The sequence below is a fragment of the Glossina fuscipes genome, unplaced genomic scaffold (assembly GCF_014805625.2).
Source record: "Glossina fuscipes isolate IAEA_lab_2018 unplaced genomic scaffold, Yale_Gfus_2 262, whole genome shotgun sequence".
Lineage (NCBI taxonomy): Eukaryota > Metazoa > Arthropoda > Insecta > Diptera > Glossinidae > Glossina > Glossina fuscipes.
This window is the reverse complement of record NW_023998605.1, coordinates 97206-110791: the sequence shown is the minus strand read 5'-3', so window position 1 is coordinate 110791 and position 13586 is coordinate 97206. Positions and strand designations below refer to the sequence as shown.

Genomic DNA, 13586 nt, shown 5'->3' with positions numbered 1-13586 from the left:
TACCGATTGTGTAGTAAACATAACGGTGTAATCGTTGACTAAATTTAAGGGTTTGGTAGTTATTTACGCGTTGAAGTGCCAATTAGGCCACCGTGTACTACACACCTAATTTTGCTAAATTTTGAAATGGTTAAGACTGGTTAAGATTGATTACCTTTGGCATGTTTGATGAAACAATAAAATAAAGGGATAAAAAAACAACAGAATTATGGAATTTGTAAAAGAACGAAATAAGAGAACATTTGAATAACATAATAATAGCATATAATAATGAAATAATACAAACATTGGCTTATTGATATGTACAAAGATCTTCGCCGTCCTCATGATTTGTCCAACCACAAAGAAGAAAAAGATTAAATTAAGTAAATAATCAAATAATTTTTTGAATACAAATCATTTGTTATGATAAAAATTTCTGGTAAAAACGGTTCTGCCATCGCTGGGTCACGGTGTTAGAATGTGCCTAAAATATCAATTAGCACGCCAACTTCCTCGTCAGTACATTCTTCGATTAAAGTGTCGCATTCCGAACAGCGTTCGCAAACAGTGTAATCACCCACGTGCCGAGTGTTCTGTTTAGAAAACAAGAACATTGAACATGAAGAACAAGAAGAGGTTCAGTGAGAGTTGCATGTGTGCGCGGTATAGGAGAAAAGCAAAATCATATTGAGCTTGAAATGTCAATGCCTGTAGAATAATTTAAGTGCTCCTAACTATTTCCACTGCTGTAGTAGGGCGTTCCAAGCCAACCAATCATTGTTGCACGTCCGAGTGTGCGATGCAACATGCAAAAGCATTCGTTGTATTTTACCAATACCCATTTTGATTATTTTCGGGTGATATTCGTCGACTGACAGGAAATCGCGAAAGCAGGCTAAGCTAAGTTAGTGTAAGCTATAATGGTTAAGAATAACATTTTGTTAAGTTGACGAAATGGATTGCAAGTTTAGTGAGGTTGCCAAAGATAATCTTGTAGGAAGCATAAGTTAGATGACTCGAAAAAACCTGGAACTCAAATATCTTAACTACTTGATTTTAATAAACTAATGTACTTGTGAAACACAATCCAAATAACACACTCTTGATTGCGGTGTAAAAATACTAAAGTAAGTAAAACGCACATCGTTTTTTTTTTTGACATCTCCCAGGAAAATAAATTTTCTTGTGGGTACTCTAGGACACGGCGAGCTCCTATTTTAAACCTCCGTCAAGAAAAAGTTATGTCCTAAGTATAGCGTTACACGAATCGTAGGCATAAATAAGAATTTTCTTTTTTTACACTTTAAATATACATTCATTTTTTATTACGTTTGTTGAAACCAAAAAAAAAAATTTTTCATTTTTATATAAAAGAGGAAAGTAAACTAAGAAGATCTGAAGACCCACCTTCGAGATCTCCCACAAGAATTTATGAGACGAGAGGGATTCTAGTTAGGGTAAGGTTTAGAATAAGGTAAGGAGTATTATCAGACAAAAAGAATAATATTGTTTCGGAACCAGCTACCTTTTGACCTTTTGGCTTGTGTAGTTTTATTATATAAAGGCCTTAGATTTTAGATAAATGAAATTTTAAAAACATTTTTTTCTACAGATATAGAAAGGCGCATTAAACGACTTTTTTTATAAATTAAAATTTTAAACAATTATGTTGCGTGCAGGACAACCGATTGAGCACAAAATGTCTCCAGGAGATGGCTGCAGTGTTGCCATTTTTTAATATTTTTACGAAATTGTTTATTTTTTTAGTGCTTCAAGATAGACTTAATCTCCTCAAATATTATTCTTCTACAATTTCTTCTTCTATTCCAAAAAACTTGTCAGAAAACCTCCTTCTCTCAGGCTGTTACAGTGATTTACTACCTTAGAAGAACTATCGACATTACAAGAAAGCGTCTTTCTTCGAGCAAAGTTGCCAACTGCTTACGGTATACGTACATGGATGAAGAAATTAAGTTGCTTTTGATATATGCTAAAGTAGTTCCCTAGTCCAAATGTAAAAATTAAAAATTTTGTAATAAACTGCATTCACAAAGCCTAAAAATTGACGATATATTTTATTGAACGTCTAAAAAGTCAACAGAAATTTATAAAAGTTTTCCTACGACGCTAGCAAGGCTAAGATCAAAAAAAATATATAAAAACATTTGCAATGAGTCTACTAACGGCTGTGAAATAGAGATATTGTCTCCACCAGAAGCCTTTATGTGACTCATTCACGGATGTACTCGCTTATTTTGAATCAAAAATGTTTGAAGAAGCATAGAAACCAATTACACAGAGAAATGAAAGCTCTCAGACAAAATTAACAAAAAAGAGCAACAGTGTGATATAACATATTCAAAAAAAAAGAACTGTTGAATTTCAGTTTATTCGGCTGGACAGAGTAAAGCGATATGATATTAAAGTCTGCTTTCGTTGCCATAAAAAAAGCAAAATTGTCTTCGTCAGTTGTCATAACTTTCCATAAAAATTATTCGCCTTTCTAACGTCATATGAACTTCTTGCAGCAATGTAGTGCAATGTATTTGTTCTAGCACCGCATCACTGCTGGAATGTACGATGCAGACGAATGGATTGTCTCTTTATTTTAACTTCTGAAGCAAAGATTTACTAAACTAGACAGTTTTTGCAAAATCTACTCGAAAAAAATAATTTCAAATGTAAACAAACGTTAAAAGAGCAAGAAGGAAAAAACTGAGCACAGTTGCTGACTAGTAACTACGTACTTCTTGGACAAGTTTCGGAGGCCACGGGATGAAAATTAATAATCGTTTTCATCTCGTCCGCTTCTTTTTCATCATCACTCGCTTCTCGTCCTCGCCTTCCTTGCTGTCATCCGCTTTAAACGAAGATGCAGAAATAATAATGTTACGTATTTAATATAAATGTGTATTAAACATAACAAATTCTTTCCTTTTATTGCTACATTTTGCAAAGCTCGATGCTCTTCTATCTGCTTTCAGTTTTACTTTGGTTTTGTTTGTTAACTAAAGGTTTTTAGCAAAGTAATTTATTTATCTTCGCGGTATGTGAACACCGAGCGCACGAAAAATACGTTTTGCTTTTACTCTGCTATCCAGAACTCTTTTCTCCTACAAACGCAACTGCATAAAAAAAAAATGCGTGGTAACTTTTCTTGCGGTTGATATAAATCAACTTAAGAGCAAATTAGCTCAAATCGGAGGGGAAGAGAAAGAAACCAAACTCGTCGAACAACGCTGAGTTCTGCTCGTAATACGCGGGCGTTGGCACTGATTTAAAAAAAAAACCTTAAATTAGTTAACTATATATATGTAAAATCATTAAATAATAAAATCCCAGACATCGACTCTATGCAATATTTTCTGCTTTGGACTGTAATGGTATTATTATATTTGTTAAAAATTTTATGATTAAAACCGAACCGCGCACGATTATCCGCAAGCCACACAGATTCTGCCGAAAACTAAAGCAGTTCACTGCTGTAAATGCATAGAAAAGGACCAAAGCACTAACTTCATTATTGTCTTCACTAATTTCAATTGACTACGAACCGAACATTCCCGATAAATTTTTTTTTTTTTTATTATTAGAAAGGCTTCGAATCTTGTAGCAAAACCAAAAGAAATAGTTACAGATACGGGTGATTTTTTAAAAAATTATAAAACCATTGAACCATTTTCCAAAAATATAGACTTCTACCTTTAATTACAGTTCCTGCAGAATAACGAATTTTTCTGGCTTCTTGCAGGTACATATATAAGTAAGGTTATCAAGGGGTACTTTTGAATTAGATGTATTCTTAGCTTCAAATTTTGCATATCTCCGCATCTTATGTACAAATTTCAAAGAAGCCAATTCCTAAACGGTTAAAGAATAAATACAAATAATGAATCATGCAATTTATAAATTTGCGGCTTGTAAACTAACCTCGAAACACTTGCCGGGTTTATTAGCATTTTTCAAGTATTTTCGAAATAGATCGTATACGAATATATCGGGGTAAGGAATGCAAAGCTGCAAATATGAGTATCTCTTTAATGTCTGGAATACATTCTTTTAAATAAATTGAAAATCTCACGGGAGGAATAGGATACGGAGTGGAACAATGGACTTGATTTCGAAATTCATCTTGTACCACGCAACTCTTGCAAACATCACTTTCCCAAACACCTTTCTGTACCTGACCAGTCTTCATATGATAAAAAGTGCCCTCTCCATTTTTGTACCCTCTAGCAAAGTAGCCTTCAAACCTGTTGCCGTTGTCTTCAAAGTATAATTTCAATAATGTGTACCTTCTCTCAGCACGATGTCCGACTTACTGTAAAATAGTGCTCCCAATCCGTGATAAACATCAACTTTCCATTCGCCCAAATAGAAATCACCAGATTCATAAAAAATGAGCCCCATACCATGACGTCTATTATTTTTCCATGAACCGTAATAGACTCCTCCTCGGTAAAATTGCTTACCGCTGCCACATTTCTGATCATTTTCCCAATACCCAGTATAAATTACACGCGTTTCACCATTTTGCATTTGTTTTGTCATACTCCCCAATCCCTGCCGTTTTCCATTGCTCCATTGTCCAGAATAATTCAAATTGTTCTTGCTTGTTTTTGTACCGTAACCATGGTGTTGGGAGTTTAGCCAAAAACCCTTATAACTGCCACCACCAGGATAAAAAAATTTATCCCTAGAACCGGTGCTCTCCGCTTTAATCAAATTTTTCAATTCACATACACAATGACAACGTTTATCCATAATTATTTCCAAATTAAACTTTGCAATCATAAATAAACAAAACATAAAATTCATTCAAAAATTTATGAAGTAAATTTAAAAGAAATTCTAAAAATAAAGTGAGAGAGCTTTTAAATTCGTAGCACGCACCTTCAATATAACAAGGCAACCATCTATCTGAAAGTTAACTTTCGCTTGCGACCAACCCGATAATTGATAAACGTTTAGGACGCGATCAAATGTAAATAAAAAAGCAAAAAAAAAAGATGCACATCCTTCTTTATATTTAATTGTGGCTTCAAAATCCGAAAGATAACAGTTGGTTCTCCTCTGTGATAAGTAAACACACAAACCCATCTAGCCGTATAATAGATGTAATGAAAGTAATGCACGAATATTTAGCGAGTAACTCGGATAAAATCAAAAAAAATTAATTTTAGAAAATTCACTATATATTTGCTCTATTCATATATTTTATATAATTTTTGTAAAATACAAAAACGGTGAAATTTTTATACAATGGAAGTAAACTGCATAAGGAAGGAATTTATCAATTAATTGCAAAAAAGTGTGTAAGGTCAATAGTTTATATGCATTTTTTACATTGACGAAGTTAACTATTGTATTATTTCTTAAAGCAATCGATGTATGCCTTTGCGCATTCGCGTCTGTTTAGCTCGATACCGCGATGATGATAAGAATTCTTTCAGCGAATTATATACATTGATTACCTATGTTCCAGTAGCAAGATTTAAAAATTTGGGAACTGAAAATGTTGAATCCAATGATGATTGCGGTTAAAATATGAATTTAATCTAAACGGCAGAAAATGCTTTAAATGCAAGTTTGTTGACAACGTTTTGTTCCGTCTTCTTTGTTAACTTTTGATTCAGTCGCTATTGTTTTTAGTTTAGCTAATTATGAGAGACATTGGTATCGTTGTCATTACCAATTTATGGCAAACAACACCACATAATAGGATTATATAATCATTACATTTTACGAGTCAAATCTTCCGATAGTGATGCATTTCCCTCTACTAGCAGATTAGCGCAGTAAGTAAACTTTTCATGTGCAATTTTGTTTGTTTTTAATTTTTCTTAAGCATTTAGAAGACCCATTGCAATAGATGTATCGTCGGAGGGCGATATGCCGAATGTAGCTAAGAAGTGCAAGCATGTAGCCATATGTTATCCGTTATTTAAGAAGTTTAACATTTGCGTCCTTTTTGTTGGATTAAGCGCTCAAATTGAAGGCCAAGAACGGAAGACGCCATTTGATAAATGAGATTTGCTCTAGAAGCAAATCGATTACGAAGTACGTTTTCAAGGAACTATCCAACAATTATTAAAGGAGTAAAATTAATTATTGAAGGACAAAATAGAAGCTGAAGAAGGGAAGATGACAATTTCCTCTTTCGCCAGACCGCAAGTGATTTCGACGATGATGATGAGGAACTTTATTAAATTCTTCATGTTTCTGGTTTAATTTGATCCAAAAGAAAATAAATTTAAAAATAATAGGAATAAATTCATACAATATATATAAGTACATATACTCTCCCATCAAATGGTATAAAATGATGAGCCGAAGCATTCTGCTTAATATTTGTACACTGATTAACACAAAACGATTGTTTAACAATATATTAGGTTCTTGCAATTATTTTGAATATTTTTTCACTTGAAAAAAGCATTTATTAAGAAAAATTTGTGCAATGTACATTAAACGAAATATTTTCCACAATTTCTACAACTTCTTTCTATCCTTCTGGCAACATGGCGATGCTGCGCCGAAGGAACGATATTGTTGCGATCCAATTATCGACCTCTTTTTGCACATCTTGAGCATTCCGAAACCGCGTACAAGCCAAGCCGTGCTACATCAATTGGAACGAGTGGTAATCAGAAGTCCCTATGTATGGTCAGTGCGCTAAGCATGGGATAACTTTTCATTTGAACTGCAACAGTGTATCCTTGAGAACTCTTGCAACGTGGCAGAACGTTGTTATGCAAGAGGATGACTCTGTGTTTGTTAATCGCTACTGCTGGTCTTTTTTGCAACAATATTTCGTTCAATCAATAGACGTCAGTAGACATCTGCAGCAACAGTATCATTCGATTTTAGCAGCCCTTGATTCGGTATGCCTAGCAAAGCTGCATGGCCGGAAATATTCCATTTCCATGTCGATGTGTAGAGCTCTCCTAAACTAATCCACGACGTTTCCCGCTAGATCTACAGAGAACTATTCTTCTTTTGCTTTTTTCGTATGGCATCCGTTTTCCCTGCTTTTGGAGTTTTCCCAAGGCGTGTAAACGTCTAAAAATAATAGATTTACAAATTGCTAAAAAAGTTGTTTGAGAGTTGTTACGTCCGCGTAAAAATGTAGGGTAAGGGTTTTGTCGGCTGATTTAACCACGACCCCATCGCAATAGCGTAATTGTGTAATGACTGCATGCTGTTATTCGAGAGCATATTTGCAAAAATAGCAGCTTGTCATTATGCACAGAGAAAAAAAACGGATTGATATGAGAGCAAAGGCTTTGCTTTAAAGGAAAGTTGGTTGAAAAATATTCGAAGAGTGGCTTTGCTTTCGTATATTTCGCTTACTCGGCGGCAAGGTATAGATTTAATTCCTTTAACCACCAATATTATTGCAGATAACTGCAGTTTGTTAAATCCTCTCTGTTTGCTAATCCTAAATACTTTTTTAAGTCCGTTAATTCCAAAAGAAAAATCTCAATAAATCCCTCACATGTTTCTTGTAATGACTCTGATGTCTCAGATGATTTTGAAATCTCAAATCTCTTTGCTGAACACTTCCGACAAAACTTTTCGACTGCTAATTCCGATTAATAGCAAACTACCCATATCCTATAACTAATTTGGTTTCAATCCCAAATTTGGTTATTTCTGAAAATAACGTTTTTGAAGGGTTGAGCTCTCTAAAATATAATTGTGCGCCTGGACCTAATGCAATTCCATCATGTGCACTTAAATCCTGTCCTGTCGGGCTATGCGATGCTATGTCAAAAATTTTCAACCAGTGCTTGCATTTGGGTGCTTTCCCTTTGTGTTGGAAGACTAGTTTCCTCATTCCTATTCACAAAAAGGGAAATAGACAACATGTTGAAAACTTCAGAGACATTGCCAAGTTGAGTGTCTTGTCTAAAATGCTCGAGCGATTTGTGACTCAGGATTTGGCCTTTGTCATTAAATCGTATATATCTTCACTCCAACATGGCTTTCGAAAAGGGTGATCTACGGTCACCGTCATCTGTTAGAGTTTTCTTGGCATGTTTTCAAAGCTTTGTCTAGTGGTCCTCGCACTCTTGTCATATACACTGATTTGGTTAACCATAACTTACTTACACTTAAACTCCGGGCCTCTGGCTTCCCTTTCTATTTAGTAAAATGGATAAGCTCTTATCTGCACAATAGATCCTTCAGGGTTTTGTTCGGATGAATTTCCCGTGACGTCTGGCGTGCTTCAAAACAGCCACTCAGGTCCCATTTTATTTAGTTTATACATTAATGATCTCCCAATGATCTCCAGCTAGATCTTCATGTATGTTGATGTTGTGAAACTGTTTTCTTCCTTTCGCTTTCTATTTAGCCATAGGTTACGTTTCAACTTGCATTTTGAGCTCTCATTTTTTATTTAAAATAATATTGTGTGGTTAACGTGTTGGTTGCCAAGCTTATGCATGTTTGCAATGGTTTAGGGGTTCACTTGCAACCTGGATCTGTTCTTGTTGCGGGTGTGCTTCTGTGCTAGCTGTGTCACTTTTGCAACATTTTTTTTTGTGTAATGCTAAATGACAATTTTTTAAAATTTGTGATGTGCTATGGCTCCACGTTTAGTTCATACGCACATTTATTTCAGAACTTTTCATGAAATTTGCACAATTTCCAAAGTTTCTTTAATAATTTTTTTCCATATTTTGTTGGTTTGGTTTGACATAAGAATTGATTCAAGACATTCTGCAGATTTACAATTGGTATTTTGTCCCTTTTATTTATGTTGGATTTTAGCTCAAATATATAGCCAGAATTGGTCACAAATGTTACGCTTTTATTTCGGTTTTATTTTATGCAGAACCGTCAATTTTAATATTAACAGATTTTATTTAAAAATTTCTTGTAAAAGAATATATATTTTTATAAACAAACCCTCAATTCAATACTCAACAACTAAATATACTATTTTTTAGAGTCTTTTTAACAAAATCAAAACTAATTAAAGGAAACCTAAGACTACTTTAGAATAATTTATATTTCGAAACGTGATGATGATTATATTGATCACCCTATTTTTGACATTATTAAAATGAATGTTGGTTAAAGTTATGTTTACTGGACAATGGCGTTACAACCAAAAATCCCTTGGTTGCTTCAGGAAGCATGCTAACTTTTGTTTGCTTGGTGCAAAATTCACGGCACCCAAATCGTCACAAATTAACTTTTCTGAAATAGTATTAAGAAAATCTTACGAAACAAAGGTTTAGCATATATTTTTACAACTGAAGAGCTGAACACAACAATCCACCATAGAAGTAGAGCATATAATTTACAATACATGGTAGGAGTAAAACGCCACGGTGACAGAAAAATTGCCGATGAGATTTTGTTTCTTTTTTAGAACATTACCACAACACTACTTTTTTTTATCGTTATCGGGTCGTCTAGAAATTTTTTAATAGTTACTTTAGTATATCTTTTATGTTTACTTTTAACTATTTTGATTGTAAGTTTTGTTTTTTTTTTTTTTTTGAAATTATTATAGTAATAATTTTTGACACACTTCCACCGCCTTCCCCTAGGCCCCTTTTCTTGTTTCACTTTTTGTTCTTCTCTTTGTTTTGCTTAGAAGTTGTGCCCAAATTGATGTGTGAGAACATAATTTTTCTTCAAGTGTTATTTGCACTTGCACTTTTTGTGTAATATTGTAGTGTATAAATAACCACTCATTCATAGGCAATTAAATAACTCTGTTTCAGAACACAATTTCTATGTATATATTAGTTTGGGGAAAAAGAAATCCATTATTTTTATATGAACTTCAGGACTTTATTTAACATTCTTTGGATTGTCCGATTTGGCTCAAATATGCACCGTTTTGTTGTATGATTTGTTGCCATTTTAAAGGTAACTTCAAAATGCCTCTCTCATAGAAGTCCTGGTCTCTATTTGCAAAAAACTCTAGTAGTCAATCCTCCCTACATTCCAATTTTTTATCATTAAAGAAATTTTGCAATGCAAGAAAAAGATGATAATCGCTTGGTGCCAAGTCCGGACTGTATGGCGGATGCATTTAAACTTCCCAGCTAAGCTCCCGAAGTTTCTGGCGAGTCACTGTAGATGTGTGTGGCCTAGCGTTGTCCTGGTGGAACACGACACCTCTCCTGTTGGCCGTTTCTGGTCGCTATCTTCAAACGGTCCAGTTGTGTACAGTAGAGATCAGAATTTAGCGTTTGGCCATATGGAAGCAACTGATAATAAATAATCCCCTTCCAGTCCCACCAAATGGTATAGCAAAACCTTCCTGGCCGTTTGAGGTGCTTCACCGCTCTTTGACCACGATCGTTTTCGCACAGGGTTATCGTATGTGATCCATTTCTCATCTCCAGTCGCCATTCGTTTAAGAAATAGGTCTATCTCATTCCGTTTGGCCAAGGCTTCGCAGATGGAAATTCGATCCATCATGTTTTTTCTGTTAATTGGTGTGGCAGCCAAACATCGAGCTTCGTTTTGAATCCAGCTTTGTGTAAATAGTTTAAAACTGTTTTATGGTCGATTTTTAGCTCCTGGACGATGTTACGACTGCTAACATGCCGGTCAACTTCCATCATTTCTCCGATTTTATCGACATTTTCGACGACCAGCCTACCTGTGCGAGGTGCATCTTTAACATCAAAAATTCCTGAACGGAATCTACGAAACCAAAATTGCACATAATTGGCTGTTACAGTATCGGAACCATAAACACCATTCACAATTTTAGCTGGCTTGCATTTTCGCCTTTGTCAAAGAAAAACTGTAAAATGTACCGAATTTTCTCTTTTTTTTCGCTTCCATTTTTAACACGCTGTAACTCACAACTGAATGAACCAAACAAAAAACAGCAAAAGAATTTTTTTTACTGCGAAATGTCACCTTTCCAACGAGCATAAATATGAAATTGTTTGATCGATACTTTACGAGAAATCTATCAGTGCAGATGGCTGCGAAAAAATAATGGATTTCTTTTTCCCCAAACTAATATATACTATATTATATAAATTAAATAAATGAAAACTTTCAGATTATTATCTTTAAAATTTTTTAATATTTTATTATTTGAAGCATTGTGTTCAATTCAATTAACGGCAAAAACGGGTAACGATTTCAAAGTGCTTTGCAATATAAGAAAAATCTGAATCAATCAATTATTCACACTCATCAGATTGCTTAAATTGCAACTTTACTAATGTGAACAAATGTTACTGGAGTGCAACGAAAGACTTTGAGAATTGTTTATGATCAGTTTAATATGATCGTCATTGTTTACAAAGTTTATAGTTTATTACAGTGGTTATTGGAGTAGTCCTTAACTTATATATAGTATTATGCACTACTGCTTGTTTCAACCCAGATATTAGAAGATAGACGAAGGCCTCTTCTTGTTACCAACAATTAAAAAAAATTAAATTTTATTAATTCTGTTTTTGTTAGCTTTTACTTCATATTTATAGTTTAATTAAGGTCGTCAACGTTGTTTTCAAATTCTCACCAATCAGTTTTTTTTTTTTTTTTTTACAAAATTGCGCATTAGCATTAAATTTGCTCAACTATTTACGAAGCTTGTGCGAATTAGCAAATCGTGCGGTTTGTTTGTAACCAAACAAATAAAACAAAAAGAAAAATAAAGATTATTTATATCTTTGTATATTATCTGATATTGTAAGTCGACTTGTGTTCAGTGTAGTGCGTGTTTTCTTTTCGTCTGCGTTTTTTCAATTGTTTCGGTGTTTTCGGTGTTTTTGTGTATTTAACCTCTGTCTTTTCAGTGTTATTGCTAAAACTGGTTAACGCGGATATTGCGTATGTGCTTTCGTTTCGTCTATATATAATAAAAAATAGAAAACAAAAAAACAAAATAAAAAAGATTGAAATCATTTGACACTTTTCTTTAGTAATTCCCAACCTTCTTCCACAGTTCCCAAACGTTTTCAAGTGAGTGGTTATTTCACAAATAATAAGCAATAGACAACAATAAGGCAAATGGCCCCGGGGCCGCCAGATAAAAACTCGAATAGATTTCATCTATTAAGTGATACATCCCCTCAAAGAAAAAAAATGTAAAAATTCAGATTTTCCGGTGTTGCCGATCAGCGATATAACCCCTATTGATAAAACATATATTGTTATTTCTTCAACCGATGCTCGAATAACAATTTCCCAAATTAGCCCTTTTGCTATAAAAAAAGCTCTAGATAGCATTACAACATACATCGACTCCATCTCGATTCTACGCGATGGAAATTTACTGGTCCTCGCTGGGAACCCGCGCGCAACCGAAAAACTCATAAAGGCCAAATCTTTAGCTAATCTATGTGCTATTTCAGCTAAACTACATGAGAAACTTAACTCGGTTCGAGGCGTAATTTATGCCGCTTGCTTAAAGCATGTGCCGGAAGATGAAATTGTTCGCGAAATGGGCATTTAAGGAGTGACTGAAGTATATAAATTAACCAAACTGAATGATGACGGAAAAACACACTCTCCTACAGCAAGGATTATTTTAACTTTTGATCGCTATCGATTACCGCGAACAGTTGATGTGGCGTGGTATAAATGTAAAGTAGAACTATACATCCCAAATCCTATGAGGTGTAAAAATTGCCAACGCCTTGGTCATACGGCAAAAAGATGCACTAATGCTGCATCTTGTGCTAACTGTGGTCATCCTCCACATACTGAAAGCTGTAGTAGTAGTTTCTGCATAAATTGCAATGATCAACACTCAGCGTTAGACAAACAATGCCCACGTTTTGTACAGATGCGTGAAATATTAAAAATCAAAACAGAAAATTACTGTAGCATGGACGAAGCGCGACGCACATACCGGGAAAGAAATCCATCTGTAGCCCATGGAATTGGCAAAAGTAATACCTATGCTGCTGTTGCCTCGCATATCGAGCCTAGTAAGACTTTAACTCCAACTGCTTCCAATGAAAAACCTGTTCCACCATTAACCAAAAATTATATTGCGAAACCAGTTACATCACTTGCCAAAGATAATATTGAAAAAACCAAAGCAACTGCAAATATTGAAAAAATCAAAACAACAACACATATGCTAAAATCTAATATACCAAATTCTCCAGAATCTCCAGCTCTCAACTTTACTCAACAAATCACAAGTGTTAATGAATCCATTCTTTCATCCATTAATCAACCTTCAATTTCAAATTATTCACGTGCGCCAACCCGTTGCGCTTCAAATGTACCAAATCACCTAAATACAGATCATTCTGCTGGTAAGAATAAATCATTTACGAAAAATTTCTATAGCGACCTTCTCGACGGAGACGCTGACATGGCAACTTAACCCTCCCTCCACTCTGCTTACATGTCATTACAATTAAATAAAGTTTTTAAAATTCTACAATGGAACATTAAGGGACTTATTAATAATTTTGATGAACTCCGTACACTCATAAGTGATTTTAATCCAACCTTTTTATCGCTTCAAGAAACCCATTGTAGAAGCTCTTTTAATCCTATTCCACCCAAATCATATGCTGGATACTTCACGAATGCTGATAAAAACTCATATTCCAAACAAGGAGTAGGTGTTTTTATAAAATCAAGTATAC

At 34.4% G+C, this 13586-nt stretch overlaps 1 protein-coding gene across 1 annotated transcript; it reads right to left on the bottom strand.

Moving 5' to 3' along the window:
• Positions 1-455: 455 nt before the first annotated feature.
• On the bottom strand, positions 456-4746 carry LOC119642821 (MORN repeat-containing protein 3). Its single transcript, XM_038042098.1, has 4 exons — positions 4305-4746; positions 4064-4248; positions 3913-3999; positions 456-575 (listed from the first exon to the last, which is right to left on the bottom strand). Exons 1-4 carry the CDS (start codon positions 4744-4746, stop codon positions 456-458), a joined length of 834 nt encoding a protein of 277 aa, XP_037898026.1.
• Positions 4747-13586: the final 8840 nt, after the last annotated feature.

Coding starts and splice junctions, on each gene's coding strand:
- LOC119642821 (XM_038042098.1), bottom strand. CDS start 4,746: ATGGATAAACGTTGTCATTGTGTATGTGAATTGAAAAATTTGATTAAA. Junction 4,249..4,304: donor ATTGGGAGCACTATTTTACA/GTAAGTCGGACA, acceptor TATACTTTGAAG/ACAACGGCAACAGGTTTGAA. Junction 4,000..4,063: donor CTCCGTATCCTATTCCTCCC/GTGAGATTTTCA, acceptor TCATATTTGCAG/CTTTGCATTCCTTACCCCGA.